Below are 25,172 nucleotides of genomic sequence, written 5' to 3'. Positions count from 1 at the left end.
GGAGACAGAGGGAGAGAGCGAGGGGGTTGAGGGGGACGGTGGGGGGAGAGGGAGGGAGGGACGGTGGGGGGAGAGGGAAAGACGGATGGAGGGAGGGGGTGGCGAGGGTGGGAGGGATGGGCGGAAGGAAGGGGAGAGGGACGGACGGAGGGCCGGGATGGGAGGGGGAGGGGGAGAGGGAGAGGCGGAGGGAGGGACGGACGGAGTGGGAGAGGGAGAAATGGACAGAGGGGGAGGGAGAGGGAGGGATGGATGGACGGGGTAGGGAGAGAGATAGGGATGGATGGAGGGAGAGGGAGGGACGGATGGGGGGAGGGGTGAAGGAGGGAGGGGGAAGGGGAGACTGAAAGTGGGGGATGGAGTGACGGAGAGAGAGCGGGGGAGACGGAGGGGGAGAGTGGGAGAGACGGAGGGGGGGAGGGAGAGATCAAGATCACTCGTGACAGATGGACATCTATCTGGAATACTCCGCATCACTACATCAAGTATGCGGCCAAGTTTGACTACTTATGCAAGCAAAAATAATGCCAGGTATCTCACTAAATCAGTGTCCAACACAGTAACGAGAAAGTAAGTCAATAAATTAGTCTTTACATTTAGAGCTTCGTCACAAAAATGCATGTGTGTTGTTTTCATTAATACTATGATCAATTTTTAATGCCTTTTTCTGAAATTTTCTTGCCAGCTCCCTATGTAGGACAAAAATTGTACTGTGGCCCCCCCATGTGAAAAGGTTGGACAGTCCTGGGATAGATGAAGTAGGGTGCGAGGAGGCTCGTGTGGAGCATAAACGCCAGCATTGACCAGTTGGGCTGATTGGCCTGTTTCTGTGCTGTACATTCTATGTAAAATTGTGTCGGGGTGAAATGTGTAGCTCTGTAATTGTGCTGTCTCAATCATTCCCCAAATTGTTGAGTTGCACTGTTGAGTTATTCTGCTTTAATTTTGAGCCCCCTGTTTTTATATTTCTGCCAGGCAAACAGTGGAAAACAGCGAGACTCCCACCCCAGCAGAACCACAACAGACGCCCAATCCAAGCACCCAACCCGAATGCTCCGCACCAGCCAATCAGATGAGCAAAGGTTCAGCAGCATCATTTCCACTCCCTGAACCTCGAGTGCCTTATCCCCGCTTCTCCTCTCTCAGTGAGAGGGACCAAAGGAACTATGTGCAGTTCATGGAAAAGTACAAGAATGTGCAGCGGACAGGACAGATATCGGGCAAGATGTTTGGATATCTCGCACAGTATTCCGTGAGTAAACTGAATAACACTTGGAATGTAGTTCTGAATTATAAAATGTTGACTTTTTTTTTGAATGTCATCAGAATTCTGAGAGTTGTGGGTTTATTTACAACTATTTTTGGTCCATCAGTCCAGAGATTGTGATGTTCTATCATGGACTCCCTCCCACATGCTTTAGGGGGCTTTGATTTAATTTGACAGCCCCCTCAAAATATAATCGAGCAGTATTGCGAAATAACTGTTACTAATAATTGTAGCTGTTAATGCTTCACATGAGCCTTCTTCCACCCATCATCTCACCCTATCAGCATATCCGTCTATTCCTTTCTCCCTCATGAGCTTATCTAGCTTCCTGTTAAATGCCATGATACATATGAACATAAGAAATAGGACAGGAGACGACCATTTGGCCCTTCGAGCCTGCTCACTGTTAAGTAAGATCATGGCTGATCTACCTCAACTCCTCCTTCCTGTCTGCTGCCAACATTCCCTGGTTCCCTTAATGGCCAAAAGTCTGTCGATGTCTCTTGAATATGCATAATGATGGAGCATCCACAGCTCTCTGGGGTGGGGAATTCCAAAGATTCACAACGCTTTGAGTGAAGAAATTTCTCCTCATCTCAGTCCGAAATGATTGGCCCCTTATCCTGAGACTGCGCCCCCGTGTTCTAGATTCCTCAGCCAGGGGAAACATTTTCTCAGTATTCCACAACAGAGGAAGCTGAGGGGAGATCTAATTGAAGTGTATAAAATTATGGGGGGTTTAGATAGAGTGGATAGGAAGGCACTATTCCCCTTGGCTGAGGGGTTCATAACCAGGGGGCATAGACTTCGGGTAAGAGGTAGGAGGTTTAGAAGGGATTCCAGGGAATTTTTTTCACCCAGGTGGTGGGGATCTGGAACTCACTGCCTGAAAGGGTGATCGAAACGCAAACCCTCATAACGTTTAAAAAGTATGTGGATATGCACTTTTCTTTAAAATTCTTTCATGGGATGTGGGTGTTGCTGGCAAGGCCAGCATTTGTTGCTCATCCCTAATTTCCCTTGACAACTGAGCAGCTCCACTCTCAGCCTCGCCCTCTCTGACCATTCCACTCTGCTCTCGGCCTCGCCCTCTCTGACCATTCCACTCTGCTCTCGGCCTCGCCCTCTCTGACCGCTACCCTCCGCTCTCGGCCTCACCCTCTCTGACCATTCCACTCTGCTCTCGGCCTCGCCCTCTCTGACCGCTACCCTCCGCTCTGCCTCACCCTCTCTGACCTCTACCCTCCGCTCTCGGCCTCACCCTCTCTGACCGCTACCCTCCACTCTCAGCCTCGCCCTCTCTGACCATTCCACTCCGCTCTCGGCTTCGCCCTCTCTGACCGCTACCCTCCGCTCTCGGCTTCGCCCTCTCTGACCGCTACCCTCCGCTCTTGGCCTCACCCTCTCTGACCGCTACCCTCCGCTCTCGGCTTCGCCCTCTCTGACCGCTACCCTCCACTCTCAGCCTCGCCCTCTCTGACCATTCCACTCCGCTCTCGGCTTCGCCCTCTCTGACCGCTACCCTCCGCTCTCGGCTTCGCCCTCTCTGACCGCTACCCTCTGCTCTCGGCCTCGCCCTCTCTGACCGCTACCCTCCGCTCTCAGCCTCACCCTCTCTGACCGCTACCCTCTGCTCTCGGCCTCGCCCTCTCTGACCATTCCACTCTGCTCTCGGCCTCGCCCTCTCTGACCGCTACCCTCTGCTCTCGGCCTCCCCCTCTCTGACCGCTACCCTCCGCTCTCGGCTTCGCCCTCTCTGACCGCTACCCTCCGCTCTCGGCTTCGCCCTCTCTGACCGCTACCCTCCGCTCTCGGCTTCGCCCTCTCTGACCGCTACCCTCCGCTCTCGGCTTCGCCCTCTCTGACTGCTACCCTCCGCTCTCGGCTTCGCCCTCTCTGACTGCTACCCTCCGCTCTCGGCTTCGCCCTCTCTGACTGCTACCCTCCGCTCTCGGCTTCGCCCTCTCTGACTGCTACCCTCCGCTCTCGGCTTCGCCCTCTCTGACCGCTCCATTCAGCTCTCGGCCTGTCTCACCATCTCAGGATATTAAATGCGTGGCCATTACTGGCACCGCAAAATCCAGCCCCATGTATTCTTGATTGAAAAGTAAAATTTACGTTTGGACGTGATTTCCGAATGAGGGAATCATCTGAGTACACTTTGCTACGTCTTATGCAGTGATCAATGAGCCAAAGGCATTCAAAACTAAACCAACAATACCAAGCCTTACTAACTCAGGTGCCTCAGGGATATGGCAGATATGATTGAAGGTGTCTTTTAAACAAGCTTTGCCAACATATTGTTTTGTAATTATATTGACCAGCAATAGACAATGGAAGTAAGTTGATTCTCACGTCATAAAGGAAAATCGCTAATCTGGATAACTACCTTTAACCCCTTCCTTTAACTGTCTTGTAGCCAGCTTGCTGACCATTTTACTACCTGACCTCTGACTTCACACGTTTAGTCATGCGTCTTCTATCTGGTATCTTATCTTTTTGAAAGTCCATTATTTCAAATCCATCTGTTGGGCCAAATGGCTTGTTTCTGTACTGTAAATCCTATGTCGTTCTATGTAATGTCTCACTGCTGTTTTGTCTCTTTGCCAATATTTTTTTCAATTTACCTTTCGAGTTCCATCCTCATCCCCTCATAATTAACTTCTTTTCCAATCTTGCTCTCCTCCCAGTTCATCGTTCACATTATTTACTGAGTCTCCGGTTAGTAATATTTGATATTGTAACTGTGTGGGAATCTGTTACAGACGCTGAAGAACGCGGTCTGGAATGAAATTCCGGACTTCATGAAATATCTACAGAATGTGGCGAGAATATGCGCTGAGGATTACAATGTTATCTGTCCTGATGCTCTCCGCTACACTGAGGTAACGTGTCCGGGTTAACAAACTGGGAGATACTGAACTATCCATCCAGGTTTGTGTATGAGAATGCCTAATATTTGCTTTTTTCTATGTTATAACCCATAGTCCTGGATTAATGTGTGGACTGGAGAATGTGTTTGAATCCAGTCCCTCTGTATGCTGGCTGTGAAGGGTCCTGTGTAAAATCAGTCCAGTAATGATTTGTCATGACAATAATCTCTTTATTTTCTTTGTTTTACTAAACTCTACTCCCTCTATCTGTGGTATTGAAAACTAAAGCAAATTCTTCATTTAGCAGTTCTGCCATGCTTTTACCCTCTATCATTGTCATGCCATGATCTGTTAAAATCCACCTTCTTTTCTAACTCTTGATGTACTGAGGAAACCTTTTGCTATTAACCTTTTGACGCCACCTACAGATTTTTTTCATGCTCGCTCTTTGCCATATCAGTTTCTTGGCCTCCTTTTGTTTTTGATAATGTTCTCACTGCTTATTTTTGTCACTTTTCCTTCATCCTTGGATAACTCTGTCCTCCTTTAGTTTAATATTGGCCATAACTACTCTGATTGTTACATTGTACCAGAAATACCCCTGTTGCCTTTCAGGGCTTTCAAGTGGGTAGCACTTTCACCTTTCAGTCAGAAGGTTGTGAGTTCAAGTCCCACTCCGGGACTCGGCACGTAAATCCAGGCTGACACTCCAGGCGCAGTACCGAAGGAGTGCTGCGCTGTCGGAGGTGCCATCTTTTGGATGATGCATGAAATTAACGTCTGCCTGTTGAGCTGAATGCACTTTTCGGAGAAGCCGTACATTTTCCTGCTGTCCCGGCCACAATTTCTCCATTTACCAGCACCGAAAGCATTTTGATGATTCATTCATTTCCTGATGTTGGGACTTTGCTGTATCCAAATCGGCTGCAGCATTTGCCCACACAACAACAATGAGTGCACTTCAGATGTAATTCATTAGGGGAGTTAGTTAAGGTAAATTGAAATTTAATGTACCTTGTCAATCAGAAGTTGCCAGGCGGTTGGCAGAGCCTCGATGCCAATGACTGGGCCCAACTAACCCCGCCAGTTCCTGGGACTAGGAGCAGCACTGGCCCACAGTGTCTTGCAGCCAGTGTGGGGGGCTGGGTGTGGGAGCAGCCGCAGGCAGGGCCGCCAACTCTGAGTGTGTTCCTGGAGGTTTCATCGCATGTCCTCCAACCGCCCCACCCAGTCAAACAGCCTTCATTATCCTTCTCCAATAGTTTTATAACAAATAAAAATTAAAAATGCACTCATAATTTTTAACGCCCCAGTGATATTTCTCTCGGGTTTGCTCACTTGCAGCAGGGTCCTGGTGATGAATCTTCAATTCCTGGGGGGTTGGTAACCTTAGCCAAGATGGGTGGGAATAGGCAGTGCAGGGACCCTGATTGGGAACTCTGTGTTACTCACGCTAGTCGGAACATGGAGATGGGCAACGACAGTTCAGTGGAGTAGAGGGGAACGGCATCTTAGAGTAAAAATTTTAACATTGTTATTTCTTAATTCTAACAAATTAAAATAAAAACCCAAAATATGCAGATGCTGGAAATCTGAAATGAAAACAGAAAATGCTGGAAATGCTCAGCAGGTCTGGCAGCATCTGTGGAGAGAGAAGCAGAGTTAATGTTAGCTGTGGCTCAGTTGGCAGCATCTCTTGCTTTTGAGTCACAAGGTTTTGGGCTCAAGTCCCACTCCAGGACTCGAGCACAACAATCAAAGCTGACCCTGCAGTGTCGGAGGTGCCGTGTTTCGGATGAGATGTTAAACCAGGCCCTACCTGCCTGCTCAGGGGGGATGTAAAAGATCCCGTGGCAGTATTTTGAAGAAGAGCAGGGGAGTTATTCTCTGTGTCCTGGCCAATATTTATCATTCAGCCATCACGTTTGTGGGATCTTGCTGTGTGCAACTTGGTTGCTGCATTTCCTACATTACAACAGTGACAACACTTCAAAAGTACGTAATTGGCTGAAACGTCCGGTGTGCGTGAAAAGGGCTATATAAATGCAAGTCTTTTCTTATTTCTTTCAGGTCGATGACCTTTCATCAGAACTGGGAAAAGTTAGAGGTTTAATGGATTAACGGCACAGTGGCGCAGTGGTTCGCACCGCAGCCTCACAGCTCCAGGGACCCGGGTTCGATTCCGGGTACTGCCTGTGTGGAGTTTGCAAGTTCTCCCTGTGTCTGCGTGGGTTTTCTCTGGGTGCTCCGGTTTCCTCTCACAAGCCAAAAGACTTGCAGGTTGATAGGTAAATTGGCCATTATAAATTGTCACTAGTATAGGTAGGTGGTAGGGAAATATAGGGACAGGTGGGGATGTTTGGTAGGAATATGGGATTAGTGTAGGATTAGTATAAATGGGTGGTTGATGTTCGGCACAGACTCGGTGGGCCGAAGGGCCTGTTTCAGTGCTGTATCTCTAATCTAATCTAATCTAAACAGCTACAGGGTCAGGGGGAGGGGAGAAAGATCGAAAGGTCTGTGATAGGGTGGAAGGCAGGAGAGATTACATGGCAAAGTAGATAATGCTGCAAGGCAAATGACGATGGTAGTGGCACAAGTGAAGAAACAAAAGATGCGTCTAGAGGAGGTGTAAATGGGAATAGCAGAATCATTCCCGGCTACTGCTGTCTGGGAAAATGGGAGTGGAGGTTATGATCTGAAATGGTTGAATTTAATGTTGAGTGCGGAAGGCTCTAAAGTGCCTCATCAATGGATGAGATGCTGTTCCTTGACCTTGCATTGAGCCTCATTGTCCTCAGCCTCCTACACTTTTCCAGAGAGGTCAGAGTAGGAGTAGGGCAGTGAATCAAAATGACAGGTGACTGGAAGTTCAGGGTCATGCTTGTGGACTGAACGGAGATGTCCTGCAAGGCACTCACCCAATCTGCGTTTGGTCTTGCCAGTGTCGAGCAGACCGCAGAAAAAACCAGGACGAAGTTCCCAACCCAGTGTTGGAGCTCCTGGACTCCACCCAGTGGCCAGAGACTGAAACAGCATGTGGAGTGATCTGTCCCAATCTTGACGGGGCTGGTTTTGGTGGTTGTGGTGATTGTTGCTGCAGCTTTGGCTCGGAAACCTGAATATGGTTTCTGCCCTCACTGTGGTGTTGTAATTGCGCGGCGTACAACATTTTTCTTTGCCAGGATCCCCACCCAGAAGTAAGCCTGAGTGAGAGGCTTGGCTTCCAGAGGAGTGGGGAGGACTCAGGTAGGTAAGGACCCTACAGCTGCTACTGGGGGCGTAGAGGGGGTGGGTGGTTCAATTCCCCCACCTCCAAGGGGTTCTTTGTATGTGTTTGGGAGGTGGGGGGGTGATGGTGGGGGTCCAATCCAAGGGAAGAATGTAAGCTTGGGAGGTCTGGGGGGAAGCACTCCTCCTCTTTGCCCACAAGCAGTGCTGTAAAGACACTCCCCTTCTCCTCGAAGCTGTCCTCACCTCTCTTGAACTGCCATATTTCCTGAGGCCTGGGAAACTTGGTCGGCCAGGGTTAAACCTGCATTGAAATATTTAAATCACCAACCCACTCCCTGGAAGTGTGTTGGTGATTGCCCCTCATCCCGCCTCTATTAGACCCAGAAGTGGGTAGCTTGGCGCTGGATTGGGGTCAGGTTTGAGATTTTTAAAATTTTAACATTTCACCTGACCCTAGCCCACCTTTTTATTGGGATTAAAATTCACCCCAGCGCGTGTTTGTTTAATCATATGCATTGAGCTACAAACTAGCAGCGATTATACCACATGATGTTATAGAATCGTACACAACAGACGGAGGTCAATAAGTTCCACATCTTCGCTTTCTCTCCATAACTCTGCAAATGCATTCTTTTCCAGTTGCCCTTTTAAAGTTGCTGACTTCACGTTTTCCGGTGGCACATTTCAGACCTAGTGAAGAAATTTCTAATTTTTCCTCTAGTTCTCTTTCCAGTTATTTTATGTCAGTGGCCTTTGGTTACCAACCTGTTTTCCTGAGGAAATGGTTTCGCCCTGCTTGCTCTATCGAAATGCTTCCTAATTTTGAACACTTCTCTTAAGTCTCTCCTTCACCTTCTCAGCTCCAGGGAGAACAACCCCGGCTTTTCCGGTCTCTCCACAGAACTGAAATCCCTCATCCCTGGTACCATTGTAGTAAATCTTGTCTGCACCCTCTCCAAGACCTTGACGTCCTTCCTAAAGTGTGGATCCCAGTATTGGACACCATATTCCAGCTGGGGACGAACCGATGATTTATATCGCTTTAGCATTCCTTCCTTGTTTTTGTACTCAGTGTCGCTCTTTACAAAACCAAGTATCCTGTACATTACGTATGGGCAGAGCTGTGACACCATTAACATTGAAAACACAAATCACAGTGCCAGCTACACGCATAACAGGTATTGCAGATAAATGAGAGCACTTTGCAATCAGAGTTTAACAGGGGTTTTCAATGTACGTCCAATGTAGTGAATTTGTATGCCGATGTTGTAGATGTGCGTACGCGTGTTTGTATCAATGTGCCTTTGTGTGTGTATATGTGAAGAGTAGACTCATACAATGGTGTTCAGTGTCCACTTGGATTTGTGGACAGTATAACTAACATTCCTTACACTTTCTTTACAGGAGCTTTTAGTGGCATGGAACGAAAGTGTGAAGAAATATCCAGAACTTTACACAGTCAGTGAAATTACAAGTATCATGGGAGGGAAATTCATCCCAGATCTCACCTTCCAGTTGGAAAAGAAGCTTCTGTGTCTGGTAATCGATATGCTGAATGTCTGATAATGTTCAATATTCTGCACTCGTTCGTTTTTTTTTATTCGTTTTTTTGTGGGATGTGGGTGTCACTGGCTAGACCAGCATTTATTGCCCATCCCTAATTGCCCTTGAACTGAGTGGCTTGCTTGGCCATTTCAGAGGGTATTTTAAGTGTCAATCACATTGCTGTGGGTCTGGAGTCACATATAGGCCAGACCAGGTGAGGATGGCAGATTTCCCTAAAGGACATTAGTGAACCAGATGGGTTTTTACTACAATCGACAATGGTTTGATGGTCACCATTAGACTAGCTTTTAATTCCAGATTTATTAATTGAATTCAAATTTCACCATCTGCCATGGTGGGATTCGAACCATGTCCCCAGAGCCCTGGGTTCTGGATTACTAGTCCAGTGACATTACCATGATGCCACTTCTCCCATCAGTCCCAGCACTGGGGAATCTATAGAAATTGAAAAACAAATTCCTCAATAACATTCTTCCATTCAGATGGGTTGCAGCATAGAACAAGGCAGTCAGTCTACCATACCTCTGCCAGATCTTCAACTGAACCTGGGCTAATCTGATTCCATTTTATGGTAAAGCCCCACCTGTAAACAGACATCCCGCCATCCCCTCAATCTGAGTTGCAGTGTACTGACCTCTGATTCCACTTGTACCTGGAATTGAAAAGGTTGCATTTATTATCTATCCCTACTTGCCTAGAGAGGCTGGAGGTTGGGCTCTTCGCAGTCGTGGCTTGTTGGCCACTTCAATGCAGCATTCAGAGTCAAGCAGATATTTTAAATAGGATTATAATCGCCCCCTAAGTTTCATCTATCCTCAGAAGACTTTCTAGTCAGTTATATTTGCCTGTCTGTGTGCATAGTTTCCAAAGTTCTGCTGGGAAACCCTCCCACATAGTTTTCACTTTTCTACTGACTGAAAGTCCCTAAATACTTTGCACAAATGACTGAATACAAGATTTTTATATCAAGTCAAGGGTATTGGACGATTCTCTTGAGTGATGGAATGGTGGGTGGGTACTTAAATGGATAACAGTAACTCAAGAGGAGGTAGGTGAGTAGATAGTGGAGACCCAATAATTAATTTTCCGAAAAAAGCTCGGAAATTACAAACTTGATAATCTACTTCCATTACTTGTAAACGTCCTAATATGGGATGAATGTTTGTAGCTGTACAGTCTGATTGGGGACAGTCAGGTGGATTTGTAGAGGACAGGTTATACTTTGCTGATTTAGGGAATCACAGGGAATGGCGTATTTGGATTTGATAAGATGGCACATGACAGAATCATTGGAAAAGGAAATGCACATTGTATTATAAGATGTAGCTGCTTGGATAGAGAGATGGTGATTGGGCAAAATCGACATGGGAAAACAGTTTTTTACGTAGCGCGTTGCTGTGGTCTGCAGGCACTGGTTGAAAGGGTGGTGGCAGCTGATTCGATAGTAACTTTCAAAGGATAATTGGATAAATGCTTGAAGGGAAAATATTTACAGGGCTGTGGGGAAAGAGTGGGGGAGGGGAACTAGTTGGATAGCTCTACCAAAGAGCTGGCACAGGCACGATGGGCTGAATGGTTCCCTCTGCTCGATGATTGTATGGACTAAGGTGTTTCCGAACAGTGAGATGTGGGTAGTAGTGTGGCTCACAGATGTGTGCAGGACCTCTCTTCCAAGCTCTGCATGTGAATTGCAGGCACAACAGCAATGTTGCCAATGTTTACTGATGCTGCAAGTAAAAACTGTGGCCCTGTATACATACAGAAAGACTTGTTTTACATAATTCACAACGGACTTTGCCAAGATAGAACATTAACAAATTCGTAGAAACTTTATACAAATTCTAGGTCAATATTGATGAAAAATGCCTGTTGACTCCACTTTCTGGCCCTGTTTCTCTTCCAGGGCAGGGCGTTATTTCTGCGGGTACCGACTTCAGCTTCCTCAAACCAGTTAACAACAGATTATAAAAGCATGGCTGCATTTACTCCACCTACAGTGAAGGCATCTGCCTTTCATTCCGTAAGTTTTCTATACTGGGTGAATGTGCTTTCAGCGTTTTGCAGCTTGAGAACAATTCCACAGATTGGGCCGAGATTTTTAAATGTCATTTAGATACTTGTGCGTCTACGCTGGTGTTGCACAGGGATTAGAAGCAGTTCAGAGAAGGTTCACTTGACTGATTCCTGGGATGAAGAGGTTGTCTTAAAAGGAAAGGTTGAACAGGTTGGGCATATACCCGTTGGGGCTTCGAAGAACAAAGTGATTCCTGACAACGCAGCTGGCAGCGGACATCATCAGACTGCGCCAACCTGCGCGCGTACGCAAAGGGGCTCCTGCTCTCTGCGTGTGCACGGCGTTTCACATTACCAGGACTGGTTGGCACATGCACAGATGACATCATCACGTAATGCGGGGAGAGAGTGGGGTGGGGGAGAGAGTGGGGTGGGGGGGTGCAGAGCGAGACCGGGGTGGGGGAGAGAGTGGGTTGGGGGGTGCGGAGAGAGAGCAGGGTGGGGAGCGTGCGGAGCGAGAGCGGGGTGGGGGAGAGAGTGGGGATTTAGATTAGATTAGAGATACAGCACTGAAACAGGCCCTTCGGCCCACCGAGTCTGTGCCGAACATCAACCACCCATTTATACTAATCCTACACTAATCCCATATTCCTACCAAACATCCCCACCTATTCCTATATTTCCCTACCACCTACCTATACTAGTGACAATTTATAATGGCCAATTTACCTATCAACCTGCAAGTCTTTTGGCTTGTGGGAGGAAACCGGAGCACCCGGAGAAAACCCACGCAGACACAGGGAGAACTTGCAAACTCCACACAGGCAGTACCCAGATTTGAACCCGGGTCGCTGGAGCTGTGAGGCTGCGGTGCTAACCACTGTGGTTAGCACCACATGGGACGGGGTGGGGGAGAGGGTGGGGTGGGGAGGGTGCGGAGCGAGGGGGGGGTGCGGAGCGAGAGCGGGATGGGGGAGAGAGTGGGGTGGGGAGGGTGCAGAGCGAGAGTGGGGTGGGGGAGAGAGTGGGGTGGGGAGGGTGCAGAGCGAGAGTGGGGTGGGGGAGAGAGTGGGATGGGGAGGGTGCGGAACGAGAGCGGGGTGGGGGAGAGAGTGGGGTGGGGAGGGTGCGGAGCGAGAGCGGGGTGGGGGGGAGAGTGGGGATGGGACGGGGTGGGGGAGAGAGTGGGGTGGGGTGGGGAGGGTGCGGAGCGAGAGCGGGGTGGGGGGGAGAGTGGGGATGGGACGGGGTGGGGGAGAGAGTGGGGTGGGGTGGGGAGGGTGCGGAGCGAGGGGGGGTGCGGAGCGAGAGCGGGATGGGGGAGAGAGTGGGGTGGGGAGGGTGCGGAGCGAGAGTGGGGTGGGGGAGAGAGTGGGATGGGAAGGGTGCGGAGCGAGAGCGGGGTGGGGGAGAGAGTGGGGTGGGGAGGGTGCGGAGCGAGAGCGGGGTGGGGAGTGGGGTGGGGAGGGTGCGGAGCGAGAGCGGGGTGGGGAGTGGGGAGAGAGTGGGGTGGGGGGGTGCGGAGCAAGAGCGAGGTGGGGGAGAGAGTGGGGTGGGGAGGGTGCGGAGCGAGAGTGGGGTGGGGGGGAGTGGGGAGAGAGCGGGGTGGGGGGTTGCGGAGCGAGAGCGAGGTGGGGGGGTGCGGAGCGAGAGTGGGGTGGACGGGGAGTGGGGAGAGAGCAACCCTCCCCTCCGGTCATTGACTGCAGGCCCTCCCCCCTCTCCGGCCTCTCGCTCCCCGCTCCCCCGCCCGCTGTCATAGAATCATAGAGTTATGCAGCACAGAAACAGGCCCTTTGGCCCATTGTGTCTGTGCCAGCCATCAAGCACCTAACTATTCTAATCCCATTTTCCAGCACTTGACATCTTGCCAGCCCATCTATATCGTCCTGTAATCTAAGGCTTTCCTCCTCACTATTTATGACATCGTCAATTTTTGTGTCATCTGCGGACTTACTGATCATACCTCCTATATTCACATCTAAATCATTAATCTTAATCATAAAACTCTTCCCTGCTTCCCCCGCCCGCTCTCTTCGGCTGTTGTGTGCTGCAATGGGTTTACGTTGCCTTGCTGTGATTATTTGAGCAGCGACATCTTTAGTCCTGGCAGCTGCCTGAACATCACAGACTGTGACGTTTTGGAGGAACAGGCTACATTTGCGCATGTGCCAGTACAGCGCCACCTAGTGGTTGCATTGTCAGCAAATGCAGCCTTTGAAGAATGAGAGGTGATCTTATTGGAACATCCAAGGTCCTGAAAGATTAGATGATGGAAGGATGTTTCCACTTATGGATGAGAGTAGAACTAGGGGACACAGTTTAAATGTAATTATTTCTATGATATAATGGGTCTGCCATTTAAGATGAAGATGGGAAATTCTTTCTCTCTGAGGGTCGTTAGTCTGTGGAATTTGCTTCCTCAGAGAGCAGTCGAGGCTGGGTCATTGAATATATTCAAGGCTGAGTTAGGTTCTTGACAGGCGAGGGAGCCAAGTGTTATGGGGGACACAGGAAAGTGGAGCTGAGCCCACATTCAGCTGAGCCGTGATCTTATCAAATGGCGGAGCAGGCTCGAAGGGCCGAATGGCCTACCCCTAATTCGTCTGTATGCTTAAGACGAGCAGGTATTGCCTTCAGGTGAAGTAAGGTTAGCGGGCAGGGGGTTATTGACTCGGTGCACAAGTGTAATTCAGTCGCCATTTTCAAGTCATACATTCTGTCCTTATTTTTATCTAATGGTTTGGTTTTACGTTATTTATAGTAAAATAAGAAAACTGACAGCATCAGAGTTGGTTGGAGCGGAGGAGTTTCTCTGAAGTGTAGGCTAGGTAACACTCTCCAGCCAAGTCTGTGACAGGCCAAGCTACAAAGCATTCCTGGGGATAGGGTGGAATTATACTGTGCCAAGTCGGAATTTACAATGGGAAAAGTGAGTACAAAAATGTGGCACCAGGTAGTAAGAGTTTATAAAGAGAATGGACTGACGCATGGTGCTGGCTCGATTTTGAAGAGAATCATACACTTTCTTGTTTCACCTCTTTGAACGTTTGTTAGCAGAAATGCAACTAAAAGCTCTTTGTTGTTCACTTTTTATGTAGACTAGTTGGCCTGTATCGTATAGTAGAATTGATGGTTAAAATTTGCAAACATTTGTTCCCTTTCCTTCAACCCTCCAAGATCTCTGCACTCCTCCAGTTCTGGTCTTTTGTGCATTCCTGATTTCCATCACCTTTCATTGGTGACCCCATGCCTTCAGATATTGAGACTCTAAGCTCTGAAATTCCCTCCCTACCTGCCTGTCTATCTCTCTCCTCCTTTAAGACGCACCTTAAAACCTACCTCTTTGACCAAGCTTTTGGTCACCTTTCCTAATATCTCAAATTTTGTTTGATAACACTCCTGTGAAGTACCTTGGGATGGTTTACTACAATAAGGGTGCTATACAAATGCAAGTTATTGTTCTAACATATGAAATATTTATCTTTTGTGTCTCAGGAAATTAGCAGTGATGTGAATGCGGAGAAACTGAGTGCAAAGTATGGAGCGAAGGTGTCCCTGACCAGCCAGGCATTATTTGCTCTGTTAAATAATTGTGGGCCAAACTATACAGAACCATGGGAGATTCCAGTACATGTGAAAACCATCTGTGGCGAAGGTAAACCTTTTTAATATTTCCTAATTGGACTATGATCTAATTGCATGTTCATTCCTTATGTGAGTGTTTTGTTTTTAACAACTGACATCAGGTAACGTTCAGATACATAAGTTACTAGTGATGTAAGATTGTTGTCCTTGTTTTGAAGCTGTGCATTGGCCATTAACCCTTAGATTACACGAAAATTTAACCTGATGAGCAAAGCACAACAGTGATTGTGCTAGAATTGCTTATGAGCCTTCAGTGTTTGTTTGCTGAAGCTGGTTCTGCCTTTGTCTCAGTCTGTGACTGTTACTTACATTGGGATAAATAACCTTTGTATGTTAATGTGCTTGCAGTTTAGAGTGTACCAATAACAACTTTCATTACGTTAAAAGGTTCTATATAAATATAATGTCCCAAGGCACTTCACAGGAGCATTATAAAACAAAATATGACAGAGCCAGATAGAGGTATTCGGTCAGATGACCAAAAAGTTGGTCAAAGAGGTAGGTTTTAAGGAGTGTCTTAAAGGAGGAAAGTGAGGTGGGGAGGTACAGGGAGAGAACTCCAGAGCGTAGGACCTTGACAGCTGAAGGCATAGCCACCAATGGTGGAGCGATTTAAAATTGGCAATGTTCAAGAGGCCGGAATTAGAGGAGTGCAGTGATCTTGGAGGGTTGTGGGGTTAGAAGAGATTATAGAGGTGGGGAGGGGCAAGGCCGTAAACGGGTTTGAAAATAACGCTGAGAACTTTAAAATTAAGTTTTTGCTTGACCGCAAGCCAGTGTAGGTCAGCGAGCACAGGGTGATAGGTGAAAGGGACTTGATGCAAGTTAAGACATGGACAGCAGAGTACCCCCGTATACTAGATTAGAGGAAGTACACATAAGTAGTTGCTTCATGCAATGAGTGGTGAAATTGCGTGTTTCATCTCTTTGCATTTGCCCACAAGTTGTCCGGGAAAGGGCCTGCGGGAAGTGTGAACCAGCGTATCGTCCATGGAGCGTATCGTCCCTCTGGGAGGTAGATCAGAGAGGGAGGGAGGGGGAAAGACCGGTTCGGTGTTGGAATCGTGTTGCAGAATGGAAATGGCTGAAAACGATCTGGTGAATGCTGTGACTGATGGGGTGGAAGGTGAACTCAAGGGGATCTGGCTACAATTGAGAGGCGTGCTGAGAGCAGAACTCCAAGGAATGGCTAGACCCAGTGCCAAGAACCCGGTGGAAAGATCCTGCTTTCTATTTCTGGATTCATATTACTTTAAAAGGCATTTGACAAAGTGCCATGTGATGAACATTTGAGCAAAATTAAAGCCCATTGGATTAAAGTGGCAGTAACAGCTTGGGTACAAAATCAGTTAAGGGGCAGAAAGCGAAGAGTAGTTAATGGTTGTTTTTCAGACTGGAGGGAAGTGTACAGTGGTGTCCTTCAGGGGTTGGTATTAGGACCCTTGCTCTTTTTGACATATATTAATGACCTTGACTTGTATATACAGAGCATAATTTTAAATTCTGCAGTTGACAGAGACTTGGAAATGTAGTAAAAAGAATGAGAAGGATAGTAACAGACTTCAGGAGACTGGTGAAATGGGCTGACTCAATTTTAAAGGGGTGACAAACAAAGAGACCTGGGGTGTATGTGCACAAACATTGGCAGGACAAGTTGAGAAGGCTTTTAAAAAAGCGGATGGGAGCCTGGGCTTTATAATTAGAGGCATAGAGTACAAAAGCAAGCAAGTTCTCCTAAATCTTGAAAAAGTACGCGTTAGACCCCAACTGGAGTATTGTGTGCTATTCTGGGCACGACACACTTTAGGAAGGAAGTCAAGGCCTTGGAGAGCATACAGAAGAGATTTATTAGAATGGTACCAGGGATGAGGGACTTCAGTTATGTGGAGAGACTAGAGAAGCTGGAATTGTTCTCCTTCGAGCTGAGAGTTACGCGATTTAATACACGTGTTCAAAATTATATGGGGTTTTGCTGGAGTAAATAAGGAGAAACTGCTATCAGTGGCAGAAGAGTCACCAACCAGAGGAAGCAGATTTAACATGAATCAGCAGAGGTGACGTGAGAAATATTTTTACACAGTGAGTTGTTGTGATCTGGAATTCAATAATAACTTTCAAAAGGGAATTGGATAAATACATGAAGGGGAAAAAAAATTACAGGATTATGGGGAAAGAGTGGGAAAGTGGGACTATTGGGTTAAATGTGGCGCAGTGGTTAGCACCGCAGCCTCACAGCTCCAGGGACCTGGGTTCGATTCTGGGCACTGCCTGTGCAGAGTTTGCAAGTTCTCCCTGTGACCGCATGGGTTTTCGCCGGATGCTCCGGTTTCCTCCCACTGCCAAAGACTTGCAGGTGATAGGTAAATTGGCCATTGTAAATTGCCCCTAGTGGCGGTAGGTGGTAGAGAATATGGGATTACTGTAGGGTTAGTATAAATGGGTGGCTGTTGGTTGGCACAGACTCGGTGGGCCGAAGGGCCTGTTTCAGTGCTGTATCTCTAAAAAAAATTTAAAAAAATAGATCAGAGAGCGAGCACAAACACAATGGGCCAAATGGCTTTCTTCTGAGCTGTACGATTCTATTCTATGCTGTTGGCCCCTCTTTGTAATTTCAAGTTTATTTACACAGGTGTACATAGACAAACCCATAAACTGAATTGTTTATTGTGAAGTGGGCATTGAAACTTCATAAAATCATTGGTTACAACACAGAAATTGAAAACTTTTGTGTCATCGTATCTGGAAATCTAAATTAAAGAGGAAAATTTGTAGTTTCTATGTAGTTACACGCAGGAGCAATGCAATATGGCCTAAAAATAGTCAGATCTTCAATTTAGAAAGACCAAAATATTGAGCAAGATCGCTGACTTGTGAGTCAGGTGTCCAACAAAATGTTGTAAGTTTATTTCTGTGATTCACTGTCTACTGGTGCGCATCACACTGAACCCATAAAAATACTGTGCTTGGTATGTCTCTGTGTTTGTATTTGTGTGTGTGTGTGTTCCTCTGTCTCTGTCGATATTTTGGTCTCTATCTCTGTGTATGTGCATCTGTGTGTGTATGTGCCTCTCGCTTGTGTATATGTTTCTGTGCGTCTCTCTATATCTGTGTGTCTCTGTCTCTCTTGCGAATGTATGCTTTTTTCTGTGTGTATATGTACTTGTGTGCATAACTAGTTCCATATTTGTAAAATGTAATTTTAATCGAATTCCAGCTGCCCATGGTGGCGTGACAAGGATTTGTTGTAGCTTTAGGGTGTAGAATAAATAATGGTGCTGCAGCCCTGTGTTTGTGGAGTGTACTGAAATCGCAGGCTCTTGTGCTCATTGTATTAATTTGAGTTCTGTTCCTGAGCTTTCCAAAAAATAAGCCGTAAACTTGGAATCGAAAACCTGAGTGATTGGGAGTTAAAAAAGTAATGATTTTATTGGTTGCTTATAGCCTGCTGGCAGCCCTAACAGTGATTATTCCAATAATAAATTAAAAGCAAAATACTGCGGATGCTGGGAATCTGAAATAAAAACAAGAAACGCTGGAAATACTCAGCAGGTCTGGCAGCATCTGTGGAGAGAGAAGCAAAGTTAACGTTTCAGGTCAGTGACCCTTCTTCAGAACTGGCAGATATAAGAAATGTAAAAGATTTGAAGCAAGTAAAGCGGGGGTGGGGCAAGAGATAACAAAAAAGAAGGTATTGATAGGACAAGGTCACAGAATAGCTGACCAGAAGGTCATGGAGCAAAGGCAAACAATATGTTAATGATGTGCTGAAAGACAAAGCATTAGTACAGATTGGGTGTTAATGGACTGAAAACTGAACAGCCACAAGCACAAACATGAAAAAAAAAAGTGGGTAGGCACAGTAGAAACAAACTGAACAAACTAAAATAAAATAAACACCAAAAAAAAACTAAAAATAAAAGTAAAATGGGGGGCCCGTCATGCTCTGAAATTATTGAACTCAATGTTCATGTTATTATATAGTCATTATTCCCATATGCGCCGAATGGATTCTGGTTACCCCAGAGTGGGTCAGTGGGGCCCCTGAAGACACTGAGTCTGGCCCCTGGAGGCGCCGCAGTGTCCCTCAGACACGGTGAATGGACCCTGGATCCAGTGATGTCTCAGTGCTGGGCGGTTGCAACTGTTATTTCCAGTTGTGTTTCCTACATGTGAAAGATGCTGCTGTTTATTTGGGTTTGTTTATAGTGCCACAAGAGAAACACTTGATACTCATGAAGACATCAAACATTGAGCCAAAGGCTTCAGCTGATTGTCACTTTGTCTGGAATCTCATTCTTCCTGGTGACTTCCTGGTGCGACATCCATCTCCTGTGGGGTTCACTCTCCAATGCAGAAATGTTCTGTAGCAAATGGAAATAAACATGACAAGGCCTTCACTGTGAAATGTTCACAAGTTGAGCTATCACCCATTGGCCATTGAGTGGTGCTGGGTCTGTTTCTCAGCCCTGTGTAATGCTGAGGTTTTTATATTCTCAATATACGGGCTCAGAATGTGTTGTAATCCAGCAGTATCTACTGTCTGTTAGACTCCCCTTTCCATGCTCAAGGGGGGTTTTAAATATTTTATGTGGCAAGTTGTTGAAAGTGCGAGCTGATAATGTTGCACTGGGGGGGGAGCAGGTTGGAAGGAGTGAGCGAGGGGGAGCGGGTTAGAGGGAGTGAGCGAGGGGGAGCGGGTTAGAGGGAGTGAGCGAGGGGGAGCGGGTTAGAGGGAGAGAGCGAGTTGGAGCAGGTTAGAGGGAGTGAGCGAGTTGGAGCAGGTTAGAGGGAGTGAGCGAGGGGGAGCGGGTTAGAGGGAGTGAGCGAGTTGGAGCAGGTTAGAGGGAGTGAGTGAGGGGGAGCGGGTAAGAGGGAGTGAGCGAGTTGGAGCGGGTTAGAGGGAGTGAGCGAGGGGGAGCGGGTTAGAGGGAGTGAGCGAGGGGGAGCGGGTTAGAGGGAGTGAGCGAGGGGGAGCGGGTTAGAGGGAGTGAGCGAGGGGGAGCGGGTTAGAGGGAGTGAGCGAGGGGGAGCGGGTTAGAGGGAGTGAGCGAGGGGGAGCGGGTTAGAGGGAGTGAGCGAGGGGGAGCGGGTTAGAGGGAGTGAGCGAGGGGGAGCGGGTTAGAGGGAGTGAGCGAGGGGGAGCGGGTTAGAGGGAGTGAGCGAGGGGGAGCGGGTTAGAGGGAGTGAGCGAGGGGGAGCGGGTTAGAGGGAGTGAGCGAGGGGGAGCGGGTTAGAGGGAGTGAGCGAGGGGGAGCGGGTTAGAGGGAGTGAGCGAGGGGGAGCGGGTTAGAGGGAGTGAGCGAGGGGGAGCGGGTTAGAGGGAGTGAGCGAATTGGAGCGGGTTGGAGGGAGAGAGCGAGAGGGAGCGGGTTGGAGGGAGTGAGCGAATTGGAGCGGGTTAGAGGGGTAGAGGGAGTGAGCGAGGGGGAGCGGGGTAGAGGGAGAGAGCAAGGGGGAGCGGGTTAGAGGGAATGAGCGAGGGAGAGGGAGTGAGCGGGTAAGAGGGAGTGAGCGAATTGGAGCAGGTTAGAGGGAGTGAGCAAGTTGGAGCGGGGCAGAGGGAGTGAGCGAGGGGGAGTAGGGGCGAGGGAGTGAGCGAGGGGGAGCGGGGCAGAGGGAGTGAGCGAATTGGAGCGGGGCAGAGGGAGTGAGCGAGGGGGAGCGGGGCAGAGGGAGTGAGCGAGGGGGAGCGGGGCAGAGGGAGTGAGCGAGGGGGAGCGGGGCAGAGGGAGTGAGCGAGGGGGAGCGGGGCAGAGGGAGTGAGCGAGGGGGAGCGGGGCAGAGGGAGTGAGCGAGGGGGAGCGGGGCAGAGGGAGTGAGCGAGGGGGAGCGGGGTAGAGGGAGTGAGCGAGGGGGAGCGGGGTAGAGGGAGTGAGCGAGGGGGAGCGGGGTAGAGGGAGTGAGCGGGTTAGAGGGAGTGAGCGAGGGGGAGCGGGGTAGAGGGAGTGAGCGGGGTAGAGGGAGTGAGCGAGGGGGAGCGGGGTAGAGGGAGTGAGTGAGGGGGAGCGGGGTAGGGGGAGTGAGCGAAGGGGAGTGGGTTAGAACATTGGGATGTGGAAGCATGTGCGATGGAAATTGAGGAACGGGCTCCCATCGCTCTTTAAAGAGGAGGACTCAAATCTCCTGATGTTTAGGGCAATTTATCTTCATCAGAGACGTGTTAATTGGTCACTTGCCTCCTTACCGTTTGTTTTATATAATACATTGTTTGGCACTCCTGTTATTGTAATCCAGTGTTCTCTGATCAGACTGAAACCTCATGATGGTTTCACTGTTTTCGAAATCCCTCGTGCACCACTTCAACATTTTTCCCCAGCCTTGAGAACTCTGTATCTCTCACTGTCCTTCATTTCATAAATTTACCCACCGGTGCCTCAGTGTTTGAAACTCCACTTCTTCTTGTTTCGAGCGGCTGTATGTTTCAGTCTGCTTTCTGCATTACTTTTTCTGCTGTTTATCTTTAATTGTGGGGGAATGACCAGTGTGAACTTCTCTAAATGTTATTACAGTTCTGAGGTCAACATCATGATGTGTGGAAAAATGTATATTGTTGGTGTGATGTATATGTACTTCCTGCTCAGGAAGCCATTCATGCAGAATCCACGTTGTCTGACGGTTACAAACATCAGTTGAAATGTCATGTTTTTGTTTTCAAAGGGAATCAGACGGTGAAAGTTGTCTTCATTGACTCGCCCCTCGCAAAGAAAAACCTTACCGTGAGGGAGAAGAACTTACTTTTTTATGAAGTTCCTCTTGATCTGTTGGTATCAAAAAAATACTACACAGCTGTGTCTAGCATGACGCTGGACAAACCAGAAAGAAGTGACATGTGGGAGGAGCATGTAAGATTTTAGAATCGAGCTTTCTGTTTAAAACTGTCTGTCACACAGAAAGGGAAACAGTTGTATGTGATTCTGCCCGAATCGTAAACACTCTGTCTTCCGACACTTTTTGTGCGTGCTCTGACATCGTATTCACATCAACTAATTGCAGGAAAATCATAAAAACTTTCAGCACAGAATGAGTCCACTCAGCCCATCGTGTCTGTGCTGGTTCTTTGATAGAGCTGTCCAATTAGTCCTATTCCCCTGCTCTTTTCCTGTAGCCCTTTTCTCCTCTTCAAGTATTTATCCAATTTCCTTTTGAAAATTATGATTTTTACTGCTTCCTCTGCCCTTACAGGCCGTGAATTCCAGACCGTAATAATCATAAATCTTGCATTGTAATTTCTTGCAGCTCTTGGCTGATATCATTTTATTAATTGTGATTAAAATTGCAATTGAAAGGTATTAATTATTTCAGCCACATTCAAATCTCTTGAAAAGAAGATAGCAAACCAGTCACGATAGTTGAGAATATTTTTGTCCATCATTTTTTGCTCTCTGTCTTTAGGCAGAAGCATGATGAAACCCAAGTTTAAACCTATCTTTTCTTGCCATCATTAAGTTTTTTACAAGACCCTGAGCCTTCTCCAAAACTAAGCCTTGTATTTCTCCCCAGCTACTTCTCTCTGTCATAATCTCCAGGTGTGAGCAGAATTTCCCAACATGTGTCAGAATTTGTCTGTATTTAGGGGCATGGTAGCATAGTGGTTATGTTGTTGGGCTAGTGATCCAGAGATACAAGTTCAAATCCCACCACGACAGCTGGGGAGCTTAATTCAATTAATTAAACATCTGGAATAAAAAGCTAGTATCTGTAATAATGACCATGAAGCTAAGGGACTGTTGTAAAATACCCATCTGGTTCACTAATGTCTTTAGGGAAGGAAATCTGCTGTCCTCACCCGGTCTGGCTTATACATGTCTCCAGCAATACGGTTGGCACTTAATTGTCCTCTGAAATGGCCCAGCAAGCCACACCTAGTGTTCAAGAAGACAGCTCATCGCCACCTTCTCAAGGGCAATTAGGTGGGTAATAAATGCTGGCCTTGCCAGCAATGCCCACATCCCATGAATACATTTTTTTAAAAATGCTTACTTTGTGGCATAACCAGATTTTTGAATTCCTGTTTTGCACTGATTTTTTTTTAAAACGCTAAGAATAAATTTTAATTTTAACGGCTTTATTCAGATAAGTTTCACATTCAAGCTATCATCAAGACCCCTTCTTTACAGAGAGCCTGTGTGTGAGCACTAACTGTTTAAGCTCTATCCCCTTGCAGTAATAACTCCAAAGATCGGGCTCCTCTCTTGTTGCTGACATAGCCCAGGGCCATTCCCCCCGCCCCCGTCCACTTCCACCCCAGGATCCTACCATACTCTTGGACTTATTATTCTCAGATCTGAGGAAACACCCCCCCCCCCCCCCCAATGCTGCCCCCACCTTTTTCCAAACTGGTCCCAATTCCCCAGCTGCAAAGAGATAGCGGTAGGTTAAACGAGTGGGTAAAAATTTGGCAGATGGAGCATAATGTGGGAAAATGAGAGGTTGTCCACTTTGGCAGGAAGAATAGAAAAGCAGAATATCATTTACATGGAGAGAGACTGCAGAATGCTGCGATACAGAGGGATCTGGGTGTTCTTGCACATGAATCACAAAAAGTTAGCATGCAGGTGCAGCAGGTAATTAGAAAAGCAAATGGAATATTGGCCTTTATTGCAACGGGGACTGAGTATAAAAGTAGGGAAGTCTTGCTACAACTATACAGGGCATTGGTGAGACCGCACCTAGAGTACTGTGTACAGTTTTGGTCTCCTTACTTAAGGAAGGATATACTTGCATTAAAAGCAGTTCAGAAAAGGTTCACTAGACTGATTCCAGGGATGAAGGGGTTGTCTTATGAGGGAAGATTGAGCAGGTTGGGTCTGCACTCATTGGAGTTTAGAAGAATGAGAGTTGATCTTATTGAAGCATATAAGATTCTGAGGGCACACAACAGGGTAGATGCTGAGAGGATGTTTCCCCTTGTGAGGGAGTCTAGAACTAGGGGGCAGAGTTTCAAAATAAGGGGGCTCCCATTTACGATGGAAATGAGGAGGAATTTCTTATCTGAGGGTTGTTAATCTTTGGAATTCTTTTCCCCGGAGAGCAGTGGAGGCTGGGTCATTGAATATATTCAAAGCTGAATTGCACAGATTTTTGATCCACAAGGGAGTCAAAGGTTATGGGGGGCAGACAGGAAAGTGGAGATAAGGCCACAATCAGAATCATCTGTAAACTTGGTTATACAGCTCTCTCTTCATCCACATCACAGATCATTATAGTGAAAAGCACAGATTCCTGGGGAACTTGTCACATCTCATCAATCAGAAGTACATTTCCTTTATCCCTATTCTCTGTCTCAACCAACTCTTTATCCCAACCAACTACCAACCCTTGTCACAAGGTTACCTCCAATTCAATTGTTGCCAATGTTCTCAACTCTCAGTCTGAATGCTTGCTTGCAGCCCCTTCTCAATATCCTCATATACCAGTAACCCAAATCCTTGTATTCCTTTCAGTTCTCTCACACACTGTGAGCTCACTTCCAATGCTCCCAGGCATGTAACTCCCCAGTGTGATGACAACCAATGACCTTCCTATACAATTCCAGATACTAACATCCATCTGCTGCTGCTCCATTTCTTCAGTCCCTCACCATGCTCACACAGCAGAGAACCAAAAAATGTTATTTTTTGAAAAGGAAAAGCCATAACACACCAGAAATAGGGCACAGTGGCGCAGTGGTTAGCACCGCAGCCTCACAGCTCCAGCGACCCAGGTTCAGTTCTGGGTGCTGCCTGTGTAGAGTTTGCAAGTTCTCCCTGTGACCGCGTGGGTTTCCGCTGGGTGCTCCGGTTTCCTCCCACAGCCAAAGACTTGCGGGTTGATAAGTAAATTGGCCATTGTAAATTGCCCCTAGTGTAGGTAGGTGGTAGGAGAATGGTAGGGAATATGGGATTAATGTAGGATTAGTATAGATGGGTGATTGTTGGTCGGCACAGACTTGGTGGGCTGAAGGGCCTGTTTCGGTGCTGTATCTCTCTATGACACATTGGATCTTTCTGTTCTTGAAGACTTTGGTGTAAATTTACAGCCCATTTAGAACTGGTGTAAATACAGGAAACTCTCAATCTGACATTGTGCATGGGGTGGTGGAACTATGTTAATGAGTGGCAGAGGAAATTGGAAGATTTTCTGCTGAGTTTGTGCAAAGTTTCAAGGAAATTCAGACACTTACACAGAAATTTCCTTAACTTTTGTGCTGAAAATTGGCGTTGGGCTATATTACGCTATTGTTTTGGTGTAAATATCCGGAAATTCTAGGTCATGCTGCCAGAATTGAACCCCCTAGAATTCAGCTTGACTGGCTCTTTGGAAACATTACAAATATGATCACAACTACACTTGCCAGTATCATTACATGAGATTGTTTTCTTCAGCTGAAGGTTTTTTGCTCTTCACATTCGATCCTGTCACTAGAGTCTGGGGTAGGCACTTGGAGTAATCTTGAGACATTGAGCATTACCATCCAGATTTAATTGCAGCACACCCTAGATTGTTTGCACACTGCAGTGACAAAAATAGCAGGGAATTCAAAGAACAGAAACCGGCCATTCTGCTCAGCTGGTCTTTGTAAGTGTTTATGC

The 25,172-nt window shown here is 47.3% G+C and overlaps 1 protein-coding gene across 1 annotated transcript in view; it reads left to right on the top strand.

The window, feature by feature from the left end:
- Positions 1–487: 487 nt before the first annotated feature.
- ice2 (interactor of little elongator complex ELL subunit 2) overlaps positions 488–25,172 on the top strand; it is a 108,464-nt gene continuing 83,779 nt past the window's right edge. The window contains exons 1-7 of the mRNA XM_068015183.1: positions 488–570; positions 976–1,252; positions 4,033–4,152; positions 8,779–8,913; positions 10,844–10,960; positions 14,452–14,611; positions 21,259–21,443. Coding sequence (XP_067871284.1) covers positions 488–570; positions 976–1,252; positions 4,033–4,152; positions 8,779–8,913; positions 10,844–10,960; positions 14,452–14,611; positions 21,259–21,443 — 1,077 coding nt within the window. The remainder of the gene's footprint in view (positions 571–975; positions 1,253–4,032; positions 4,153–8,778; positions 8,914–10,843; positions 10,961–14,451; positions 14,612–21,258; positions 21,444–25,172) is intronic.

The sequence above is a fragment of the Heterodontus francisci genome, chromosome 35 (assembly GCF_036365525.1).
Source record: "Heterodontus francisci isolate sHetFra1 chromosome 35, sHetFra1.hap1, whole genome shotgun sequence".
Taxonomy (NCBI): domain Eukaryota; kingdom Metazoa; phylum Chordata; class Chondrichthyes; order Heterodontiformes; family Heterodontidae; genus Heterodontus; species Heterodontus francisci.
This window is presented reverse-complemented; position numbering and strand designations above follow the sequence as displayed.